The sequence below is a fragment of the Crocuta crocuta genome, unplaced genomic scaffold (genome assembly GCF_008692635.1).
Source record: "Crocuta crocuta isolate KB4526 unplaced genomic scaffold, BGI_CrCroc_1.0 scaffold113, whole genome shotgun sequence".
NCBI classification, from domain to species: domain Eukaryota; kingdom Metazoa; phylum Chordata; class Mammalia; order Carnivora; family Hyaenidae; genus Crocuta; species Crocuta crocuta.
Window position 1 is genome coordinate 10,863,824 of NW_027530368.1, and position 24,703 is coordinate 10,888,526.

The window sequence follows — 24,703 nt, forward strand, 5'->3', positions numbered from 1 at the left end:
TCTCTAGCTAGTCTATTTGATGAAGGTCTTCCCCTGAACAAAATCAGTCCATAAACACTGGGAGGATGGCTGTTTTTTCAATGACAAAAATTTCAACAAAATACCATAAGACATACAAAGAAACAGGGAAACATGGCCTGATCGAGGGATTAAAATTAAGCCCCAGAAATTGAGCATAAAGAAATGTAGATCTATAAGGTTCATAAGAATGTAAAGTAACTGTCATAAGGATGATCAGTGACCTTAAAAAAAACACAGACAACTACACAAATCAGGAAAACAATGCATAAACAAAATCAGAATACTGCAAAGAAATAAACTTTTTTTAAAAAAAAACATTCTGAAGCAAAAAATACAATAACAGAACTGAAAAATGCACCACCACAGTTTGAAAACAAACAATTAGGCAGAAGAAAGAACTGGCAAACTTAAACACAGGTCATTTGAAATCACTGAGTCAGAGGAACAAAAGGAAAACAGAATGAAGTAAAAGTAAATAGAGCCTAAGAGACTTATGGGACACCATCAAAGAATCCTACAAATGTATTATAGCAGTTGTAAAAAGAAAAGATAAGGAAAAAACAATGGCTGAAAACTTCCCAGATCTAAGGAATGAAATGAAAATACGAACTCGAAATCAATGAACTCAAGCTAGCACAAACACAAACAGACCTAAATTATAACCAAACTGTTCAAAGTCAAAGATAATCTTGAAAAAAAGCAAGAGAAAAATGACTTATCATGGACAGAGAATCCTCAGTAAGATCAGCAGATTTCATAGCAGAAACCTTGCTGCTCAAAAGAAATGGGATGATATACTAAAAGGGCTAATGAGGGGCGCCTGGGTGGCTTAGTCAGTTAAGCGTCCGACTTTTGCTTAGGTCATGATCTCGCAGTTCGTGGGTTCGAGCCCTGCGTCGGGCTCTGTGCTGACTGCCAGCTCAGAGCCTAGAGCCTGTTTCAGTCTGTGACTCCCTCTCTCTCTGACCCTCCCCTGCTCACGCTGTCTCTCTCTCCTAGAAATTAAAAAAAAAGGGGCTAATGACAGAAAAAAAAAAGTCAACCAAGATTATTGTGTCCTATAAAACTGTGCTTCCAAACTGAAGGAGAAATTAAGATCTTCACAGATAAAAACTGAAGGAATGTAATACTACTACCTGCTATACAATAAAGAAAAAAAAATACTAGAGAGTCCTGCAAATTGAAACCAAAAAGTGCTAGACAGCAACATGAAGTCATATTAAAGTATAAAGTTATCCAGTAAAGGTAAAAACACAAATATAGAATCCTGTATTATAAGTTTGTTACTTAAATCCACTTTTACGGAGTATAAAATACAAAAACGCTTTAAAAAAAACCTATAAATCTGTGTTACTAGGTATACAATATATAAAGATATAATTTGTAACAATAATAAATGGGGAACAACTATAAGGGAGTAAGGTTTTTTGTATGTGATTAAAATTATCAGTTTAAAATAGATTTTTTTAACTTTTATGATACTTTATATAATTCAAATTATATCCAAAAGAAAAACTATAGAATACACACAAAAGCAAATAAGAAGGAATTACAACATGTCACTACGAAGAAAAATTCAAACACAGAAAAAGCAGTATGAGAAATAAAGGACATAAAAGCTGTAAAGCATCAAAAACAAGCAACAAAATGACGATGGTAAGGCCTTCTGTATCAATTAGTTTAAATATAAGTGGATTACACTCCTAATTCAAAATACTTAGAATGAGTGGATTAAACAAACAAGATCCAACACTTTATTACATACAAGAGACTCACTTTATACACTGAAAATATAAGGATGGAAAAAGATATTCTGTGAAAATAGCAAGAGCAAAGCTGTCTGTACTAACAGCAGTCAAAAAGACTTCAAGTCAAAATTGTCACAAGACGAATGGATCAAGAAGATGTGGTTTATCTATACAATAGAATACTACATGGCAATGAGAAAGAATGAAATCTGGCCATGTGTAGCAACATGGATGGACCTTGAGGGTGTTATGCTGAGTGAAATAAGTCAGGCAGAGAAGGACAGATACTATATATTTGTACATATAGGTGGATTAGGAAGAACTTAACAGAGGACCATGGGGGAGAAGAAGGGGAAAATAGTGGGAGAGAGGGAGGGAGGCAAACCATTACAGACTCTTGAATTCCGAGAACAAACTGAGGGCTGATGAGGCGTGGAGGAGGGCACTTATGGGGATGAGCACTGGGTGTTATATGGAAGCCAACTTGACAATAAACTATAAAAAAAAAAAACTGTCACAAGAGACAAAGAAGTATATCATATAATGATAAAGAACACAGCTCACAAGGGGGATCTAACAGTATAAATATTTATTTAGCAAACACTGCAGCTCTTTATATGAAGCAAACACTGACAAAACTGAAAGGAGGAATAGTCACAAAACAATAGTAGGAGACTTCAACACCCTTCTATCAGTAATAATAAGAACAACCAGACAGAAGATCAAAAAGGAAATAGAGGGCTTGAACCACACTATACACTAACTGGACCTAACAGACACTCACACAACAATGTAAAATATATTATTCTCAAGTGCACATCGAACATTCTGCTGGACAGATCTTGAGTCAGGCAAACAAACAAACAAGACAAAACAAACAAAAAACATCCAAGTCTTAACAACATAAAGACTGAATTCATAGAAAACATCTTTTCCTAACACAATGAAATAAAACTTATTAAGCAGAAGGAAAACTTAAAAATCTGTAAATATATGTGTATTAGGGTTCCCCAGGGCACAAATCGAATATATATAGAGATACACTGGGTCACATGATTATCGAAATTGAGAAGTTCCACAATACACCATCTGCAGGCTTTAGAACCAAGAAAGCTAGTGGTGTAATTCAGTCCAAATGTGAAGGCCTGAGAATCAGAAGTGCGAGTAGTATAACTCCAAAGTTATACTTTGGAGTTTTCTCAAGGCAAAGGCTTGAGAAAAGGTATCGGGGTTGAGTGCCACCATTGGTACAAGTCCCAGAGTACAAAAAAGCCAATGAATGAGGAGTTCCGATATCAGAAAGGAGAAGATGGATGTCCCAGTTCAAGAAGAGAGACATACAATTTGCCCTTTCTCTGCCTTTTTGTTCTATTTGGGCCTTAAACACATTTGGATGGTACCTGCCTAGTAGACTTCTTTATTCAGTGTACTGATTCACATGCTAATTGCTTTCTGAACCCATTCACAGACATACCCAAAAATAATGTTGTATTGGCTATCTGGGCATCCCTTAGCCCAGTCAAGTTGGCACATAAAATTAACCATCACAAAATGGATATTAAACAACATACTTTTAAATAACCAATGGGTCATTTTAGCCACTCTGAAAACTCTAGATGCTGGCGAGGGTGTGGAGAAACAGGCACCCTCCTACACTGTTGGTGGGAATGTAAACTGGTGCAGCCTCTCTGGAAAACAGTGTGGAGGTGCCTCAAAAAATTAACAATAGAACTCCCCTAGGACCCAGCAATACCACTGCTAGGAATTTACCCAAGGGATACAAGAGTGCTGATGCACAGGGGCACATGGACCCTAATGTTCATAGCAGCACTCTCAACAATAGCCAAATTGTGGAAAGAGCCTAAGTGTCCGTCAACTGAGAAATGGGTCAAGAAGATGTGGTTCATCTATACAATGGAATACAACATGGCAATGAGAAAGAATGAAATCTGGCCATGTGTAGCAACATGGATGGAACTTGAGGGTGTTATGCTGAGCGAAATAAGTCAGGCAAAGAAGGACAGCTACCATATGTTTGCACGTATCAGGCAAAGAAGGACAGCTACCATATGTTTGCACGTATAAGAGGATTCGGAGGAACTTAACGGAGGACCGTGGGGGAGAAGAAGGGGGGAAATAGTGGGGGAGAGGGAAAGAAGCAAACCCTGAGAGACTCTTGAATGCTGAGAACAAACTGAGGACTGATGGGTGTAGGGTGGAGGGGAAGGGGGGTGATGGGCATGGAGGAGGGCACTTGTTGGGATAAGCACTGGGTGTTATATGGAAACCAACTTGACAGTAAATTTGTTTTAATAAATAAATAAATAACCAATGGGTCAAAGAAGTCACAAGGGAAATTAGAAAATATCTTGAGACAAATGAAAATGAAAACACAATATACCAAACCTTTAGGGACACAACAAAAGCAGTGCTAAGAGAGAAGTTGTATTAGTAAATGTTTACATTAGGAAAGAAGAAAGATGTCAGATCAACAACCTAACTTTATACCTCAGGAACTAGAGAAGGAAGAACTAAGCCTCAAGTTAGCCAAGGGAAGGTAACAACAAAGATCAAAACTGAAATAAATGAAATGGAAGCCAGAAAAATAGAAATCATCAAGGAAACTAAGAGCTTGTTTTTAAACTTCAACAAAAATTCAGAAATCATTAGCTAGATTAAGAACAAAAAGACTCAAAACTAAACATCAGAAAGAGGGGTTATTACAACCAATACAACAGAAATAAAAAGGATTCTAAGAATACTACGAACATGTACATGCCAACAAATTGTAAAACCTGGAAGAAATGGATAAATCCTAAAAATGGATAAATCAAAAAGAAAAATCCAGGACCTGATGTCTTCACTGGAAAGTCCACCACACATTTAAAGAAGAACACCAGTCCTCTTCAAACTTCTGCAAAAAAACTGAAGAGGAAACAACATCCCATACGCATTCTATGAAACCATCATTTCCCTATGTAGGAGTGCTGTCAATACTAATTCCATCTTTGACCCTACCATCTTGTTCATGTTCATTTGATTACCTCTCTCAGGGTTACATTTTCCAGGCCCCCTGGAGATTAATATACATACCTTAGGAGGGCTGCCAACGCTAGAATGAGGTGGGAGGCATGTTTTGGGTTCCCGTGAATCTGTTAGCCATAACACAGTCTTTCCCCCTTGTGAGGCACTGGTAGTGCCACAAAATTTAATAAAAGGTTAGCTGTCAATGAGGTGCATGCAAAGTCTTTGAGGTACGTGTTACCCTGTGATCTCATTACACCATCCTTCTTTGTGTCCCTTAGCTCTAATACAATCTGTGGACTAAGGTCTGGATTTTCTGGAGAATAACTATGTAGTTTCCATAGATCTCTTCCACCTGATTGCCCCATCCATAAATTACCCTGAATAAAACTCTGTGTATACTATATGGAATCACCACCTTTATATTCCTGTCTCAAAGTCCCTTCTCAATTTGGGGGATAAAAAAAAAAAAAAAAGAAAGGAAGGAAATCCTACCACACGGATGAACCATGAGGACATTATGCTAAGGGGAATATGCTAGTCACATAAATACAAATACTATAAGATACCACTTATATGAAGTATCTAAAGTAGTCAGATTTATAGAAACAAAAAGTAAAATGGTGGTTATCACGGCCTAGAAGAAGGGAAAGAGGAAATAAATAGGAGTTGTTTAATGGGTGTACAGTGTCAGTTTTGCAAGCAGAAAAAAGTTTGGAAATCTGTTGCACAATAAGATGAATATACTTAATACTATTGAATTGCACACTTAAGAAATGGTTAACATGTTAGGGGCAACTGGGTAGCTCAGTCAGTTAAAAGCCCAACTCTCTTTTTTATTTCATTTTTTTTTTTTAACAAATAGTTTATTGTCAAATTAGTTTCCACATAACACCCAGTGCTCAACCCCACAAGTGCCCTCCTCCATGCCCATCCCCCCTCCCCCCAACATCCATCAGTCCTCAGTTTTTGTCAGCATTCAGGAGTCTCTCATGGTTTGCCTCTCTCCCTTTCCCCCACCATTTCCCCCCTTCTTCTCCCCCTCGTTCCTCAGTTAAGTTCCTCCTAATCCCAACTCTTGATTTCAGCTCAGGTCATGGTTTCAGGAGTCTGAGCCCCACATCAGGCTCTGTGCACTGCTAATGTGGAGTCTGCTTGGGATTCTCTATCTCCCTCTCTTTCTCTCTCTCTACCCCTCTTGGTTCATCCTGTCTCTCTCTCTGCCACTCCTGGTTCATGCTCCGTCTCTCTCTCTCTCTCAAAAAAAAGGAAAGGAATGGAAAGGGTAAGAAAAGGGAAAGGAAAGGAAAGGAAAGGAAGAAAGGAAGAAAAAAAATACACACATGCACAGAGTGCAGTTCTAAGAGTTTTTGGCTTTTAATAAGGCCTATGTTTTTTCAAATATATCTTTCACAACTTCATCACATTTCACAATTTTTCTAAACAATGCCCTGTCAAAGTTGCCAATATTAAAGTTTGCTTTATACAGATATCTATATGATGTGAAACTAGCAAACTCTCTATACACTTTAAAATTCTAATTAAAAGTAAAATATTGGGAAAGATACTTTCCTTTATTGCTTTTAAATTGCGTTCCACATATGGAGTGTAAACTTATTTACTTCTCACAACTTTCCAATATAATAAAATATTCTAGTAATTTGTTAACAACAAAAATATTTGATTAATAAAATGCTGGCTAAGAACACTATGAATGAGGAAGCTTTAAGTGCATTTTTAAAAGCTAAACTCAGGAACGTTAATTACTCAGTTATCAAATTCCCCTGGTCGAGCTAAGTGTCAGAATAACAGAACTCAGGACTATGCAAGATTTCCACTGTGCACTATATAGTTAATTGACAAATGTTTCAGTTTCATTGGGATATGTGAAAGTTCTTCCTGTAATCATACTTTTGAAGGATTTATCAGGAATTTTATTTGATTTTAACTTACATCTCGATCATTTTTTAACAGAACTCCTGGGACCTTTGGACAGAGGAGATATGCTAAATGAAGCTTTTGTTGGCCTATCTTTAGCTCAAGGAGAAGACACATTTCCAGATGACCTCCCTCCCTTTTGTTCAATCCATAAACATATCATTCAACAAAGAACACTGAATGTCTCTTCTAACAGGTAAGATATGTTGAAATAAGACAACTTGCTCCACAAAGTATTTAGTATTAAACAAGTTAAATATTCCCTGTTTAAATACAAACTAATAGTAAAGCAAGGATATTTAAAAATATCAAAGAAAAAAATGTGTATTTTCTCATGTCAACGACTTTATGGTAGTTTGTTCATGCAAGAGCAATTATGATGTAATTGAGTATAAACAGAGTATCATTAGAATGAATGTTATTGCAGACTAACATGAATGTGAAATTACTATAATATACCAGATTCTGGTCTTACTCTTGTTAAATTTTAGATTATTAAATCTAATCATCTGTTAAATTTGTTGGATTAGATTAAAATATTAATTTTTAGTATATTTGAATTATAATTTATATGATCGTACTTATGAAGGTTACCATTAGTTTCTGAAATCTGATAACTGATGATTCATATCTATGTAGCTGATTATATTGGGTTGAGAAAATAAAGGATAAATGTGAAGTAAATATACTAGACAAAGTAATATTATTTATAATGGTAGTTATGTTAATTATGATAATGCTCTGAAGCAAAGGTCAGCAAACTTTTTGTGTAAAGCACCAAATAATAGGCTTTGTTGTTCATACAGATTTTATCATAACACTCACTCTGCCATCGTAATATGAAAGCAGCCATAGACAATACATAAATAAACGAGAGTGACTGTGTTACAATAAAACTTTATTTACAAAAATAGGCAGTGGGCAAGATTTGGCCCCCGTTCTATAGTTTACATACCTGCTCTTGAGGATCCCAAATATATACAATTACTGTTAAGAAGCCATATTTTTCATATATATCATATTTCAATATATTTCATATTTCCTGTCAATTACACATATATACTTATAATATCCTTGAGAAAAATGCCTCAAACTGCATAGTTTGGTTAATAGTAAATAAAGGAGAATTTCCAAGTATGGCAGAGTTTAGGGTTAAGTAAATCCTATCCCCAAGAAACAGTTTTAAAACTGGACAAAAACTACCATTTCAGAGCTCTGAAATCCAGTAGGGCAAACAACAATTTGATAAGCATTTGTTCCTGAAATAATGCTGAGCTTCTAGTAATGAAGGGGAACTCTGATGTTCTAGGGTTGCTCCCGTCCTTTCACCACTCTCAAGCTAGTTCAGCCATGTAGTTCTAGGGTAGGACAGGCTATGAAAAACAACAGCTAGTTGACATGATTTGGAGCTTTGAGTAGAAAAACCCCTGCCGAGCAATCTTATTGACAAAAATAGCAAACTAACTATCAGTAAAAGTAACAAATTTGATAGGAAATGAACAGGGAAAGCCACAGCTCTACTAGCCTGCTTAGGTCAAGTGACAGAATGGCAGACTAGCCAAAAATTTAACCAGAACATCCTGAATAAGAGAACTAAAAACAGTCTAATTAAGCTCTTCACACATTCCTGACAGAGTTGTATAACCACTNTTTCAGGGCCCTAAATTTTCCCCTTTTGCTTCTTTCTTCCTTCACACCCAACTGCCAGAAGGTGCTTCTCCCTTTTTGCCTTTTTTTCACCCACTCCTCTCTCCACCCCAGACATGTGCATTTAAAAAACTATCCCTTCAAACTGCATGGTGTAGTTCATGCTCTCTAAGAACACCAGGAATTGGAGATCATGCACTAGTATTTGGTATTTTTTCCATTTTATTTATAATTGTTTGGAAGTTCTCTATCAAGTCATGCTGAAGCTGTGGCTTTCATGCAATTTGTTTCTTCCTTTATTACGTTCTATATTCTTTATAGAGAAAATACTGGGAGGTGGAAAGGAAAGCAGCCATTATTATCTTTAACTACCAGGCAGTCCTACTTCTTTATTTACTTTTTTAAAAACAATGTTACTGGGGTATAATATTCCATAAAATTCACCCTTTGTAAATATACAATTCAACAATGCTGGCTGAATGTATAAAGTTGTGCAACTACCACCACAGTGTAGTTTTAGAACATTTCCACTGGCACAAAATTCCCTTGTGCCAGTTTACAGTCCATTCCCACTTCTACCTCCAGCCTAACTCAGTCAGCGTGTCTGCTTCCTGCCCCTAGAGGAATTTCATATAAACAGTATCATACAGTCTGGAAACTTCATATAAATGAATTCAGGCAATATGTTGTCTTTTGTTGGTCAGGCTTCTTTCACTTAGCATTATGGTTTCTGAGGTTCATACATGTTATACTGTGTAATTTATTCCTTTGTAATTTCTGAATAGTATTCCATTGTATGGATATACCATATTTTGTTTATCCACTCACCAGCTGCTGGATATTTTAATTACTTTTAGCTTTTGGCTACATGAATAATGTTGATATAAATATTCACATAAGTCTTTGAGAGACATACATTTTTACTTCTCTTGGGTAGATATCTAGGAGCAGAACTGATGGATCATGTTCTCAGTTTATATTTACATTGTTAGTTTTTATAAACTACCAACTTGTTTTTTCAAAGTGATTAACATTTTACATACCCATCAGCAAGGTACAAGGGTTTCAGTTTCTCCATATCCTCATCTGCGGTTGATACTGTCAGTCTTTTTTATTATAACCACTCTCCTGGGTATAGTGTCTCATGATTTTAATTTGCATTTCCCTAATAACAAATGACGTTGACCTTTTCTATGTGGTTATTAGCCATTAGCATATCTTCTTTGGTGGAATATTTATTCAAAATTTTGTCCATTTTTTAAATAAGTTCTCTTATTATTGAATTATAAGACCTCTTTATATATTCTCAATTGTAAGTCCTTTATCACATATGTGATTTGCAAATATTTTCTCCTAGTCTGTGGCTTGCCCTTTCATTTTCCTAAGCAGTGTCTTTTGAAGCGCAAGAGTTTCAGATTTTGCTAAAAGACAATTTAGTTTTTTATTTCTTTTATTAATTGTACTTTTATATATAAGAAATCTTTTTCTCACCTAAAATTACAAAAGTTTTATGTTTTCTTCTGATAGTTTTACAGTTTTAGCTCTTACACCCAAGTCGATTTTGAGTTAATTTTTATTTATGATGTCATATAAGGGTTAAAGTTCATTATTCTGTACATGAAAATCTAACTGCCTTTACTCCTTTGTCAAAAATCAGTTGACCCTAAGTGTAAAGAGTTATTTCTGGGTTTGCCATACTGTTCTATTGATCTATGTGTCTACCCCACTAAAACAAGTGTGAGACTCAGTTATACAGAGGGCTCCACTGAACCAGAATCTCACAAAATACATTCCAATACCACAAAAATAAACAGGAAAGAGATGAAGAGTTCTAATCAGAGTTATACTTCAAAAAAGCAGAAAAATGAAGACCAACACATATCAGTTGAGAAAAATTCTCTCCCTTAAAACAGCCATGAAGTACAAGAAAACAGTATGGCAACAATCCAAGTACTATAGAAACCCACTCTGAATTAGATGGACAAATCTAAGGGCCGGAGGCGGGGGAAGGGGAGAGAATGTGGTGGGGAAAGAGGATGCTCACTACGTTCAAAAAACAAAAGGAAATAAATATCTTAGAAATGAAAAATAAATTACAAGGCACTCTAATGGGAATAAATTCAAATTAAAATTTAATAAAAGGCACTGAAAATGGCAGAAAAAATATGCAAGAAAATAGAAATTGAGGAATATATTCTTAATATAATGTATATAACTTAGTCCTAATGCTAGTATCTTATTTAATAGGCAATCACTGAGGGCATTTCCACTAAAATCAGAAACAAGACAAGAATACCCTCTATCTCTGCTACTATTCAACACTGTACTAGAGGTATTGCCATTACAATTAGATCAACTAGATCAAAGATTGGCAAACTATGGCCCAGTGACCAAATGCAAACCTGCTGCTTTTGTAAATACAGCTTTATTAGAACACATCCATACCCATTTATTTATCTATTTATTGTTTATGGATTGGTAGTTGAGACTGTATGGTCCTCAAAGCCCAGATAATTTACTATCTGGTATTTTAAAGTTTGCCAATCCTTGAACTAGAGAACAAAAATTGGTAAGGAGGGTGCCTGGGTGGCTCAGTCGGTTGAGCATCATACTTCAGCTCAGTCGTGATCCTCCAGTCCATGGGTTCAAGCCCTGCATCAGGCTCTGCACTCATGGTATGGAGCGTGCTTGGATTCTCTCTCCCCTCCTCTCTCTGCCCCTTCTCTGCACTCGCTCCCTAAACAAACAAACTTTTAAAAAATTGGTAATGAACTAAAACTATCTCCATTTGCAGTGATATGACAATATGACAGAAGAGTACTAGGGAATCAATGATAAAATCAAATATTTTAAAAATACAGTAAGGTAGAAAGATGTAAAATTAATGTACAAGAACAAATAGCCTTCATATACACAAACAGTAAAGAGTTAGAGATGGCAATGGTAGAGGAAAACCCCATCTATGTTATCAACAAAGATTAAATACTGAGAAATAAACTGAACAAATATGCAAATTCCACATGATAGAAGTCTTACAACACTGTGAAAGATATAAAAATGGCCTTGAACAAATGGGAAGATATACTTCTTCTTGAATAGGAGGACTCAACATCATATAGATGTCAGTTCTCCCTAAATCAATGTATTATATTATTAAACTAACTACATTTAATGTAATCTCAATAAGAGGACCAACATACTTTTTACTGAGTTAGATAAGGTGATATTAAAGTTCACATAGAAAATTAAAACAAAGAAGAAACTATGGGAGCAGAGCTAGACCTACCAGATAGTAAAACATCCTAATTATAAAGCCTTATAATATTATAATACTTGTAGTTTTATTCTTATGTGATTATTAGATTAGTATCTGCTCCCTCATTAACCTATAAACTCCAGGAAGGGGAAAACCACCCTGACTCTTTGATACTATCATTTCTCTTAAGTCCTACCAGAATGCCCAGAGCATACTTGGTACTGCATACCTACTGCACTCTTCAAGTTCTCAAGCATGTAGTGGAGGAAGCAGAATGCTACAGATAAAAAACAAGCAGAAATAAATAACTAAAGGTCATTCAATTAATGATAAGGACTAGGAAAAAATACAAAGAACTTTTGAGTAGAGAAGGTACTATTTGAGTTACAGGCTGAATGATAAGGAGTCATCTAGGTGAGGAAGCAATAAATTGACAGAGGATTCCAGGGAGAGCAAAGTATCCATGCAAAGGCCCTTTGTATAACAGAGAGCCAAGACAGCTAAACTGTAAAGGGGGATGGAAGATGATAAATTACTAGAGCCTTTTTAAGGCATATTAGTATGTATGATCTTTGTTTTAATTATAGTGAGAAGCCAATATATGATATTAGAGTATAGAAGTGGGCAAAATAATAGATTCCCAAAGATGTCCATATCCTAATCTCCAGAAATTATAAATATGTTACATTATGTTGTAAACGTGAATTATGGAAACAGATGGAATTAAGGGTGTTAATCATCTGACTTAAAAATATGAAGATTTGGTGTGCCTGGGTGGCTCAGTCGGTTAAGCGTCTGACTTCAACTCAGGTCATGATCTCACCGTTCCTCGGGCCCCGAATCGGGCTCTGTGTGGGGCTCAGAGCCTGGAGCCTGTTTCAGATTCTGCATCTCCTTCTCTCTCTGCCCCTTCCCTGCTTTCCCTCTATCTTTCTCTCTCTCAAAAATAAGTAAACATTAAAAAAATTTTTTAATAGGAAGATTATTCCAGATTATCCAGATAGGCCTAATGTAATCCTTAAATCTAGAAGAGGGTCCTTAAATATGGATGAGAGAGGCAGAAGAATCAGAATCTGAGTGATTCACTGTGAGATGGACTCAACCTACACTGCCAGCTTTGAAAATAGTGGAAAGGAGCCAGGATCCAAAAGAGCCAATGTAGGCTAGCCTCTAGAAGCTCAAAAATGCAAGAAAAGGGGTTATTTTCTAGCAATTCCAGAAAAGGAATGTGCCCTGTTTAAGCCACTAAATTGTTAAAACAGCAAGGAAAAATTAATACAAATTGTGAGGATTTGTCCTGCATTTTTAATAGATCATTTTGAATGACTAGGCTGGCTTGACAGGGAAATCTACCTTGACATCAGTCACAATTTTGATGTGAGGTCTGATCTCACACTTCACCATACGAATTCTGGAGCTCAGGGCTAAATCTGAGTATCAGAACTACATTGGGAAAGTTTAACTACCCAAGATACTTGAAGTTTTTGTCTGTAAGAGTTCATTAATATTTCAAGGTCTATAAAAGAGAGAAGCACAGAGAACAGAATGGCAACATAGCCCACGAACATGGGCCTACTCAGCAGGGGTTAACGGTATATCTACGTTTGCTCACTTTGTATCCGCAGCCTCCAACCCCAAACCAGCCACAGAGTGGGGATTCAACAAATATTCCATCCATAAATGATTGACTGAACCATAAAATATTAGTCTACTTTATAAAATGTCCTCTTAATTTTAAATCCTTCCCATTCATTATCCCATACATTCTTCATATGCCTATATGACTGAATAAATTATTTTTTATTCTAAACTTACTTATTTAAAGTCAAGTTAGTTAAAATACAGTTTAGTATTGGCTTCAGGACTAGAACCCAGTGATTCGTCACTTACATACAACACCCAGGGCTCATCCCAACAATTGCCTTCTTTAATGCCTATCACCCATTTAGCCCATCTCCTCACTCACCTCCCCTCAAGCAACACCCAATTTGTTCTCTGTATTTAAGAGTCTCTTATGGTTTGCCTCCCTGTCTTTATCTTATTTTTCCTTCCTTTCCCCTATGTTGTTTCTTAAACTCACCATTAGTGAAATCATATGATATCTATCTTTCTCTGAGTGACTTATTTTGCTTAGCATTCTAGTTCCATTCCTGTTGTTGCAAATGGCAATATTTCATTCTTTTTCATCACCAAGTAGTATTCCATTGTGTGTGGGGGTAATTATATATATATATGTCATTATTAATCATATATGTGTATTGTGTATAATTATATATGTGTGTGTATATACATATATACATACACACACACACACATATACGCACACACATTTTCCAGAGTGACTGCGCCAGTTTGCATTCCCACCAACAGTGCCAAAGGGTTCCCTTTTCTCCATATCCTTGCTAATATCTGTTGTTTCCTGAGTTGTTCATTTTAGCCATTCTGACAGGTTTGAGGTGCTATCTCAGTGTGTTTTTGACTTGTATTTCCCTGATAATGATTCATGCTGAGCATCTTTTCACATGTCTTAACCACCTGGGTGTCCTTTTGAAATGTATTTGATGAACATAAGAGAAGGTAACCAAGGGGACAAAACTTAAAAGACTCCCAAATACAGAGAACAAACTTAGCATTGCTGGAGGGATGGTAGACGGGGATGGGCTAAATGGACAAGGGGCATTAAGCAGAATACTTGTTGAGATGGGCACTGGGTATTATACATAGGGGATGAATCACAGGATTCTATTTCTGAAATCATTATTGCACTATATGCTAACTTGGATGTAAATTTTAAAAAAGAAAAATAAAAAAAGAAAAGTGTCTGTTCATGTCTTTTGCCCATTTCTTCACTGGATTATTTGTTATTGGGGTGCTAAGTTTGATAACTTCTTTACAGATTTTGGATATTAACCCTTTATCTTATATGCCATTTACAAATATCTTTTTGCATTCTGCTGGTTGCCTTTTAGTTTTGTTGATTATTTCCTTCACTGTCCAGATACCTAGGAATAAACCTAACCAAAAGAGGTAAAAGATCTATACACTGAAAACTACAGACAACTTTGAAAGAAATTAAAGAAGACAAAAAGAAATGAAAAAACATTCATGTCATGGATCAGAAGAATATTGTTAAAATATCTATACTAACCAAAACAATCTACACATTCAATGTAATCCCTATCAAAATACCACCAGCATTGTTATTGTTCACAGACTACAACAAACAATCCTAAAGTTTGTGCCTGACCCCAAGTGACCAAAGCAATCATGAAAAAGAAAACCAGGAGTGCCTGGGTGGCCCAGTTGGTTAAGCAGCGAACTTCACTCACGTCATGATCTCACAGTTCATGAGTTCAAGCCCCGTGTCAGACTCTGCACTTGAAGCTCAGAGCCTGGAGCCTGCTTCAGATTCTGTGTCTCCCTCTCTCTCTCTGATTCTTCCCTAGTTGTGCTCTGTCTCTGTCTCTCTCTCAAAAATAAACAAACATTTTAAAAAATTAGGAAGAAAAAAGTTGGAGGCATCATAGTTCTAGACTTGAAGCTGTATTACAAAGCTGTAATCATCAAGACAGTATGGTACTGGCAAAAAAACAGACATATGGATCAATGGAACTGAATAGAGAACCCAGAAATGGACCTACAAATGTATGGCCAAATAATTTCCAACAAAGCCAAAGAGAGTACCCAGTGGAAAAAAGACAGTCTCTTCAACAAATGGTTCTGGGAGAACTGGACAGCAACATGCAAAAGATGAAATGAACATGGACCACTTTCTTACACCACAGACAAAAATAAATTCAACATGGATGAAATGTGAGACAGGAAACCATTAACATCCTAGAGAAGAAAATAGACAACAACCTTTTTGACTCAGCCATAGCAATTTCTTACTACACATGTCTTAGGAGGCAAAGGAAGTAAAAGCAAAAATGAAGTATTGGGACTTCATCAAGATAAAAAGCTTCTGCACAGCAAAGGAAACAATCAACAAAACTGAGTAAAATTTTAATTTCTGGGTAGCCTATGGCAAAATTAATAAATGGAATTCATTTGAATTAAATATAATCTAGAAACCAGCTGAAAACTGGTTTTGAATAGAATGTACGATGCTTGAGTTTATAAACAAACTTACTTGAATGTAAACTGTATAAGGGTAAAGATTTTTTAATTATTCACTGATGGATCCTCCAGGACTTAGAAAACCGTCTGGAATATAACAGGCTTAATAAATATTTACTGAATAAATAAAATAATTATTTTTATAATACAAGAATATTCAAGATATAAGAATACATCACTAGTAATAAGTGTGTTAAGTAGACACTTTAGACATCTAAAAGAATCAGGCACTTCCATATTAATAGCAGTTACAACGTTTAGGGTATAAATGAGTGTTTTTAAAAATCACCATAATGTGAATTGACTGAGACTTTATAAGTCACTGACACCATTATTTAATAGTTGGCTTTCATATTTTTTATGCCGCTAAGATAAACAGTCTTTAAATGGTTAATCTTTCATATTTTTTGATCTGACAATTTAAAAAAAGTTAAACAAAGAAAAAACAGTTTAGAATGAAAAAGAGCAGAGTGAAAAGGACAATAGAAAATAACTGATCCTAGGACTAAACATTTTACTTTAGGTTTGGTACTGCCCTAAACTAGTTATTATTTTTTTTAATATTTCCATTTCTCTAATTGCTTCAATCTTCCCCTTTTTATTATGTTATTCCCTTTAAGGTCTAAAATTCTTTAATGTAGAGTAAATAAACCTTGCATTTGTAACAAATCTATCTACTTTGATATTTACTGTCACAAATTAATAGTGATATTGTTTAGTTTCCTACTATTTATTATATCTGAATTCATACCTAAGAAACACCAAATGAAATACTAATCTTGTTAAAAAGTTACTAAATTTTGGCTTGGTTTTATTTGATTTGTTTCTACGCAAATTTCCCTTAAGTTAGAACAAACAAACAACCCCCCCCATCTATCCATAATCCTTATGTGTGTCTATAAACAATATAATTGATGAAAATTTTCAGTGTTTACAAAACAAAGAAAATTGTCAACAGAATGGCTGGCGGTAGACTTACAGGAAAAAAAATTTACAGCCTATAATTCATGAAGATTGGCTCAAAACAAACTGTCCCTGCCAACAGAAAATCTGACAATTATTCTGTTGTCTAATTTGGCTCAGCTTAAGTTGACCTTGTTTATTCATCTCAGTCTTTTAATTCTTGTTAACTTGGCATAAGAAGAGAACATATGGCATATGTCTAGGAAGTCCATTTCTGCATCTTAAACCAAAATAAATGTAGAATATACTGAGCATTTCAACTATGGTGTGTTCAGCTATTAAAGTAACTTAATGTATATTACATAGGACTGATTAAGTTCATATTATCCCTACTAGATGTTTTATGTTTGCTGTCTATAAAGCTAAAAACTAAGTACAGACATCTCTTTCTGAGCTTCAGTATATGACTAAACATGGCCAATTTCAAACATATTTCCAAAGAAGACCATCAATCATAAACTCCTTTAAAATATAAAAATTAAAGGGTATTAGCAATTTGACAATGTAAAAATGTTTAGAGGTTTTCACCTAATCTCTAGCTATAAGAAAGCTGATCAAGAAAATGTGACAAAGATAGAATAAAAGTTGGAAAAGAAAAGAGTATTTCCATTTTCTCTCCAGTCTAATCTGGTCTCCAGTGAATATTTTAATTTTCATTTTCTGACCCACTAAAGCTTATTGTAAAAGAGAAGTTTCATTCTATTGTGGCTTTAATGTGTCTCAAGAAAAGCTCTGACAAAATGAGGTGCTTTACAGATTCATGGCTCTATTTTAGAATCATAGCTAACCAGTACTGGAACAAGAAAAGCAAACACCTTAAAAATCCAAAGTTCTAAAATTTACATATTTTAAGGGATAGTGTTTTGGTTTAGAATGTATTCTTTTTATTAACTAAGTGAAATGAAAAACATGAAAGTATAATTTCATGTTCAAAACTGTATTAGTATTAATATATTTTAAAACTCTTAACCTTTGTTAGTAGACTTCACAGTACTTCTTGCATAGTACTACTCTTCCACAAAGCTCAATACATTCAAACTTCCTAACTTGCATTCAGAATACCTTAAAATTTCAGCTACAGGGGCATCCTTATTGCCTAGAAATTCATTATCTGAAATCCTACAGTTAGGAGTTTACACAGAGCAAGAACAGTCTTCATAATGTGAAATATCTAAGAATGAATTAACTACTTATAACCTTAGTCCTCACTCAAGTATTTCTCCACAGTGAATACTAGCATTTATTTCTACCTATTAAGTGCAAGGTCATCAGCAGTTTCACAGATTGTCAGCTGTGCAAATACCTACCACAGTAATGCAAAGACATTTCAAAACAACCAAAAATCTTGCATAAAGAATATTTCATGAGCTCAATGAAAGAGACATTGGAGGAATGTTCAGATCTCATGCAAAAACCACTGATAAATGAGGAAATGGCACTTAGACCAATTAAGTGAAAAAGAGAAATTCCATAAGGATAATGAAATTAAAAGAACTACAGAAGACGAGTTTATTATCAAAAGTATTAATAGAAGCCACAGAAAAATGAATTCCTTAAATATTTCTTGAAAAAAATAGATTTATTTATGATGATGTGTGTTGTGAAAGTCAAATGTGAAGTTAAAGATGCCATATAATGCTTCTAGAGAATCTGGTAAAAAAAAAAAAAAAAAAACACCAAAAAACTAGGACTACTCCCCACCTGCCCAATCAAACTGACTTACTTTGTTCCTTCTAAGAATTTGTGCCTAGTTTGAAATTATAACCTAAATTTTATTAATATAAGCTTATCAGTATGTTTTACCTTTTATTTTTTAGCCAAATTGTACTATCACTATTTACGGTGATTTTCAATGCCAGTTTTAAAAGGACTCACTTTAAGGAGGCTTTTTTTATATACTTAGTTTTCCCTGGAAAGCTGTTATCCTCACATACAGACCTCATGGAGCTTAAAATATTTACATACACGGTTTCAAAATAATGCAATATAGGCCACTGAGGACGAAGGAGAAATATCTATGTGCCTTCAGTTATTCTTCAGTATTCCTTACGGTCTATTTTTTTTCTGCCATAATTGTTGAATCTAGGTTCACATACCTTACTCTGTCAACAAAGAGAAATGAAAGAAGTTAGGAAACAGAAACTTATAAGGAGAGAATAATGAAAGCAGAAAATAGCCTAAGAAAGATGACGCCATTTATATACATAGAAAAAACTTAAAACAAAAGATGCTTTGGTTTTGCTATTTCATGTACAACTGAAAACAGGTGTCCTGAATTGCTTTCTGAAGATATGGAAGTTCCTAAGAAAATTGTCTAAATGGGGTCTGAAACACCCTGACACCACTATGTAATACCTTTTCCTTACAGGCCAAGCTACTGGTCTGTTACCTACTGTGCAAGATATACCAAGCTTTGCATATCCCTTCACAGAGACAAACTGCATATCTGGAATATGAGAGAAGAATATCAGTCATCTGCAAATCCCCTATATTTAGAAATGTTAATTATTTTGCTTTTCTTATATATGTTCCTATAAACAAATTTTGGTAAATTGTTGTTTTGTGTCCCAAATAACAAAAAATAACAGAGGATACTGTGTGCTATTATCATACAAAAGGAAGTATGTCTTTTAGTGATGCTAAGATTAATCAGTGGAATTCTCCATTACAGATGGCCCCTGACTTAAGATGGTTCAACTTATGATTTTTTGACTTTATGATGGTACAGAAGTGATACACATTCAACAGAAACCATATTTCAAATTTTGAATTTTGACCTTTTCGTGAGCTAGTGATACATGGTACTGTATGTGATGCTGGGTGGTGGCAGCCAGACACAGCTCCCAGGCAGCCACATGACTAAAAGGGTAATCAACTGACTCATTTATCACCATTCTGTACCCATAGAACTATTGTGTTTTTCACTTTCAGTACAGTATTCAATAAATTACATGAGATATTCAACACTTTATTATAAAATAGGCTTTGTGTTAGATCATCTTGCCCAACTCTAGGCTAATGTTAAGTATTCTAAGCACATTTAAGGTAGGCTAGGCTAAGCTATGATGTTTGGTAGGTTAGGTGTATTAAATGCATCACTGACATAAGGTATTTCCAACTTACAGTGGGTTTATCAGGATGTAACCCCATCAAAAGTTAAGGAAGATCTCTATAAAGTTCCCCATCAACATTTCTCTTAATGTTTTGGAATTTACTTATGAAAGCTGCCTAGATTATTATTTAACTAGGGGTAGTGAAACTGTGATCTTCTAATATTGTCATTTCTTCTACAGTTATAAGCTGGAATTCTTCTATATAGAAAAAAAAAATTCCCTACTTGTTATTTGATTACCCTGAAAGGCTAAGTAAATGCTTGGTTAGTTCCCTATATTTACCAGTTTCCAGAGCCATAAATTAAGCTATCAACATGCAGTGGGGACCACTATTTTGGTAGAGGGGAGTCAAATGCATTTTTAAATGGTGTTTAATGTGTTTCAGTCCATTGTGGTTGTCAAAAGTTCAGAAATAACAGTAAAACCAATGATTCAGCAAAGTAGTAAGTAGTAAAAATTTATTGTGCACACACCAAAAAGAAAGTTTCAAACCAAAGGCACTCAAACCAAAACATGGAATGAGGCTCAGGGGTATATTATTATAGAGCACCTTATATAGTGAGAAAGCAGTGATGCTTTATTCTTCACAGTGATTGGTTATAATATTAAAATTTTCTTAAATGCTAGGGAATTGGTGAGTGCTTACTTTATGTCAATCCTGGGAAACAGTTCAAGTTTTACTTAGGATTTCCACAGGCAAAAGCAAGAAATGACCCAGGTCAAGTTAGTCTTGCAAAGTAAGCTCAATTAACCTTTGTTGATATGAGGAGACTGATTTCGTCTGTTGAGGGTATTTTCTTTTTTTTTTTTTTTAAGCGTTTATTTATTTTTGAGAGAGAGGGAGAGAGAATGAACAGGGGAGGGGCAGAAAGGCAGACACAGAATCTGAAGCAGGCTCCAGGCTCTGAGCTCTAAGCACAGAGGCCTACCCAGGGCTTGAACTCACAAACTGTGAAACCATGACCTGAGCTGCAGTCAGATACTTAACTGACTGAGCCACCCAGACACCCCAGTGAGAGAATTTTCAAGACTGGACTCCCATTTGTTTTTTTATTTTAATATGGTCAAAATTCTTTTTCATGGTCAAGCTTTATACATCCAATTAAGTTTTTCAGAAAGTAATTTTGGCAACTGTATCAAAAGCTTTTAAATATCATGACTTAAAAATTTCACTTTTGTAATACATATATAGAAATGTCCATCACATTGTTAGCATAAAATGAATCATCTTAAATGCCTGTTTGGGAAATTACTGACTAAATTATAGTACATCCAAATATTACAATACTATATAAACCATTAAAAATCATAATTATCGGATTCTGGTTCCAGATGGAGTGAGCACACTATTCCTTGGTCTCTCCCACTGAATGCAGCTAAAAATCCTTGAAAGAATGTACAGATTAGCCTACACATTCAATGCAATTCCAATCAAAATTGCACCAGCATACTTCTCAAAGCTAGAACAAACTATCCTCAAATTTGTATGGAACCTCAAAAGACCCCAAATAGCCAAAGTAATACTGGAAAATAAAACCAAAATGGGAGGTATCACCATCCCAGACTTTAGCCTCTACTACAAAGCTGTCATCATCAAGACAGTATGGTATTGGCACAAAAACAGACACATAGACCAATGGAACAGAATTGAGAACTCNACTATTTGTATAAAAAAAAAAAAGAATGTACAGATTAGCTATTTTAAGACTCTGTAAAGGAAATAGTGGCAGACAGACTGAGGAGGAAGACCAGATTATGAAGGACCTCAATCTATGGTGAGTTTACCAGTATTTTTTCCTTCACTTGCCACCACTTGGGCCTGGAGGCAGTGAAAGCCAAGGGAGTATGTGGCAGTATGGGGTAAGTGAAGACACTGCTTCCTAGAAGAAAAAGTACCAAAGGAGATTATAGATAGGAAGGACCTCAAGAAAGTGACCCAATTAAATTGTTTATAAATTCCAAGTATACCCCAAGCTGTCCATGTGTAGATCTGATCCTAACTAGCATATAAAAGACTTGGAGATCTAAATTACCAGATAAAACATCACCCAAGTCACAGATACTCTATTGGGTGATACACACATGAACAGATCTAAATAGTACTGCAGACTCTGAAAACTGAACCAACATTGGAACCACACCTCACAGAGGTACACTAGAACTTGAAGCCTAAAGCTAAGAAGATCAGTTGCCTGCTAGGACAGAAGTATCAACATTTATCATGGGATTTCAAGAAGCACAAGCCTTAACAGTATTCAAAATCTCTAGGACTCCAAATTACTTGTCATTTAAAGAACCAGGAAAACCTCCACTCACATGAGAAAAAACGTCAATAGACAGTAATACAGGGATGACAGACACTGGAATTATCTGACAAAACTTTAAGCAGTTATTACAAAAATTCTCCAACAATCATAAAAGCTGTTAAAACAAATGAAAAATAGTTAGTCTTGAAAAGAAATAGGAAACAGGAAAAACACATAAAGAACTCAAAAATAAAGTAACCAATTCTTTTAAGCTCACTGATGGCTTTAATAAGAGCAGAACTGAAATGAAAAAAGAGTCAATGAAATGCAAAACAAATCAACAGAAAATATCCAATGAACAATAAAAAGAAAAAATACTGAAAAAAAAAAAATAAAGAGAGCCTAAGGGACCTCTGAGACAATGCCAAAGTCTAATATTCATAACATTAGAGTCTTGTGGTACCTGGTGGCTCAATTGGTTGAGAGTCTGACTCTTAATTTTGGCTTTGAGCCCCATGTCAAGCTCTGCACTGAGCATAGAACCTACTAAGAATTCATATCCTCTCTCTCTCTTTCTCTCCCCCTCTTCCTCTCTCCCCTGCTTGCACTCTCTAAAATAAAAATTTTAAAGAAAGAAAATTTTTTTAAGGAATGCCATGGTGAAAAAAATCATCAATAGCCAAATTATGGAAAGAGCCCAAAATGTCCATCAACTGATGACAGGATAAAGAAGATGTGGTATATATATACAAAATATTACTCAGTGATCAAAAAGAATGAAATCTTGCCATTTGCAACAACATGATGGAACTAGACTGTATTATGCTAAGTGAAATAAGTCAGAGAAAGATAAATATCATATGATTTCACTCATGTGGAATTTAAGAAGCAAAACAGATGAACATAGAAGAACGGAAGGAAAAATAGATAAATACTGAGAGGGAGGCTAACTGTAAGAGACTCTTAAATACAAAGAACAAACAGAGTTGCTGGAGGGCAGGTAAGTGGCGGGATTGACAAAATAGGTGATAGGTGGGGCATCTGGGTGGTTCAGTCAGCTAAGTGTCCAACTCCTGGTTTCTGTTCAGGTCATGATCTCATGTTTTTGTGAGTTCAATCCCTATATTGAGCTCTTGTGCTGGCAGCACAAAGCTTGCTTGGGATTCTCTCTCTCCCTCTCTCTCTCTGCCTCTCCCCAACTTGTGCTGTCTCTATTTCTCTCAAAATAAGTAAACTTACAAAAAGAAAGAAAGAAAAAGCAATCTCCCAAGGGAGATTCAAAACATACATACATACATACATAAATAAGTGATGGGCATTAAGGAGGCCACTTTTTGGGATGAGCACTGGGTGTTGTATATAAGTGATGACTCACTGGGTTCCACTCCTGAAACCGATACTACACTGTATGTTAACTTAACTTGAATTTATATAAATAATGTACTCTAAAAATAAATAAATAAATAAACCAACACTAAAACAGGAAAAAACAGAAAACCTAAATAGACCCGTAATCACCAAAGAAATTGAACGAGTAATAAGCTCCCAATAAACAAAAGTCTAGGGCCAGATGGCTTCACAGGTGAATTCCACCAGACATTTAAAGAGGAGGTTAATACCTATTCTTCTCAAACTATTCCATAAAACAGAAATGGAAGAAAAACTTCACATTCATTCTATGAGGACAGCATTGCCTTGATATTGAAACCAGACAAAATTTCATTAAAGAAGAGTGCAGGCCAATATCCCTGATGAACATAGATGCAGAAATTCTCAACAAAATACTAGAATCAAATGAAAACAGTACATTAAAAGAATCATTCACCATGATCAAGTGTGATTTATTCCTGGGCTACAAGTATAGTTCAATATTTGCCAATCAATCAATGTGATAAACCACATTAATAAAAAGAAAGGATAAGAACCATACAATCCTTTCAATAGATACAGAAAAGGCATTTGACAAAGTACAACATCCATTCATGATAAAAACCATCAACATAGTATGGTTAGAAGGAACAAACCTCAACATCATAAAGGCCATATATGAATAACCCACAGCTAATATCATCCTCAATGGGGAAAACATGTGAGCCTTTCCCTTACACAGTCAGAAACAAGGCAAGGATGTCCATTCTCACCATTACTTTTTTTTTCTTTTTTTTTTACAAATAGTTTATTGTCAAATTAGTTTCCACATAACACCCAGTGCTCATCCCCACAAGTGCCCATCCCCCCTGCCCCCCACATCCATCAGTCCTCAGTTTTTGTCAGCATTCAAGAGTCTCTCATGGTTTGCCTCTCTCCCCTTCCCCCACCATTTCCCCCCTTCTTCTCCCCCTTGTTCCTCAGTTAAGTTCCTCCTAATCCTCCTATACGTGCAAACATATGATATTTGTCCTTCTCTGCCTAACTTATTTAACTCAGCATACCCTCAAGGTGCATCCATGTTGCTACACATCACCATTACTTTTTAACATAGTACTGAAAGTCCTAGCCTCAGCAATCAGACAACAAAAGAAATAAAAGGCATCCAAATGGGAAGAAGTCAAACTTTAACTATCTACAGATGACATGATACTCTATATAGTAAACCCAAGAGACTCCACCAAAAAAAAAAAAAAAAAA

General features: G+C 35.3%; 1 protein-coding gene across 3 annotated transcripts in view; it reads left to right on the plus strand.

Moving 5' to 3' along the window:
* Positions 1 to 24,703, plus strand: part of WDPCP (WD repeat containing planar cell polarity effector) — a 390,456-nt gene that overhangs the window by 328,190 nt on the left and 37,563 nt on the right. For all 3 annotated transcript variants that reach the window (XM_077766434.1, XM_077766437.1, XM_077766436.1), the window contains one exon: positions 6,768 to 6,927. In XM_077766434.1, coding sequence (XP_077622560.1) covers positions 6,768 to 6,927 — 160 coding nt within the window. The remainder of the gene's footprint in view (positions 1 to 6,767; positions 6,928 to 24,703) is intronic.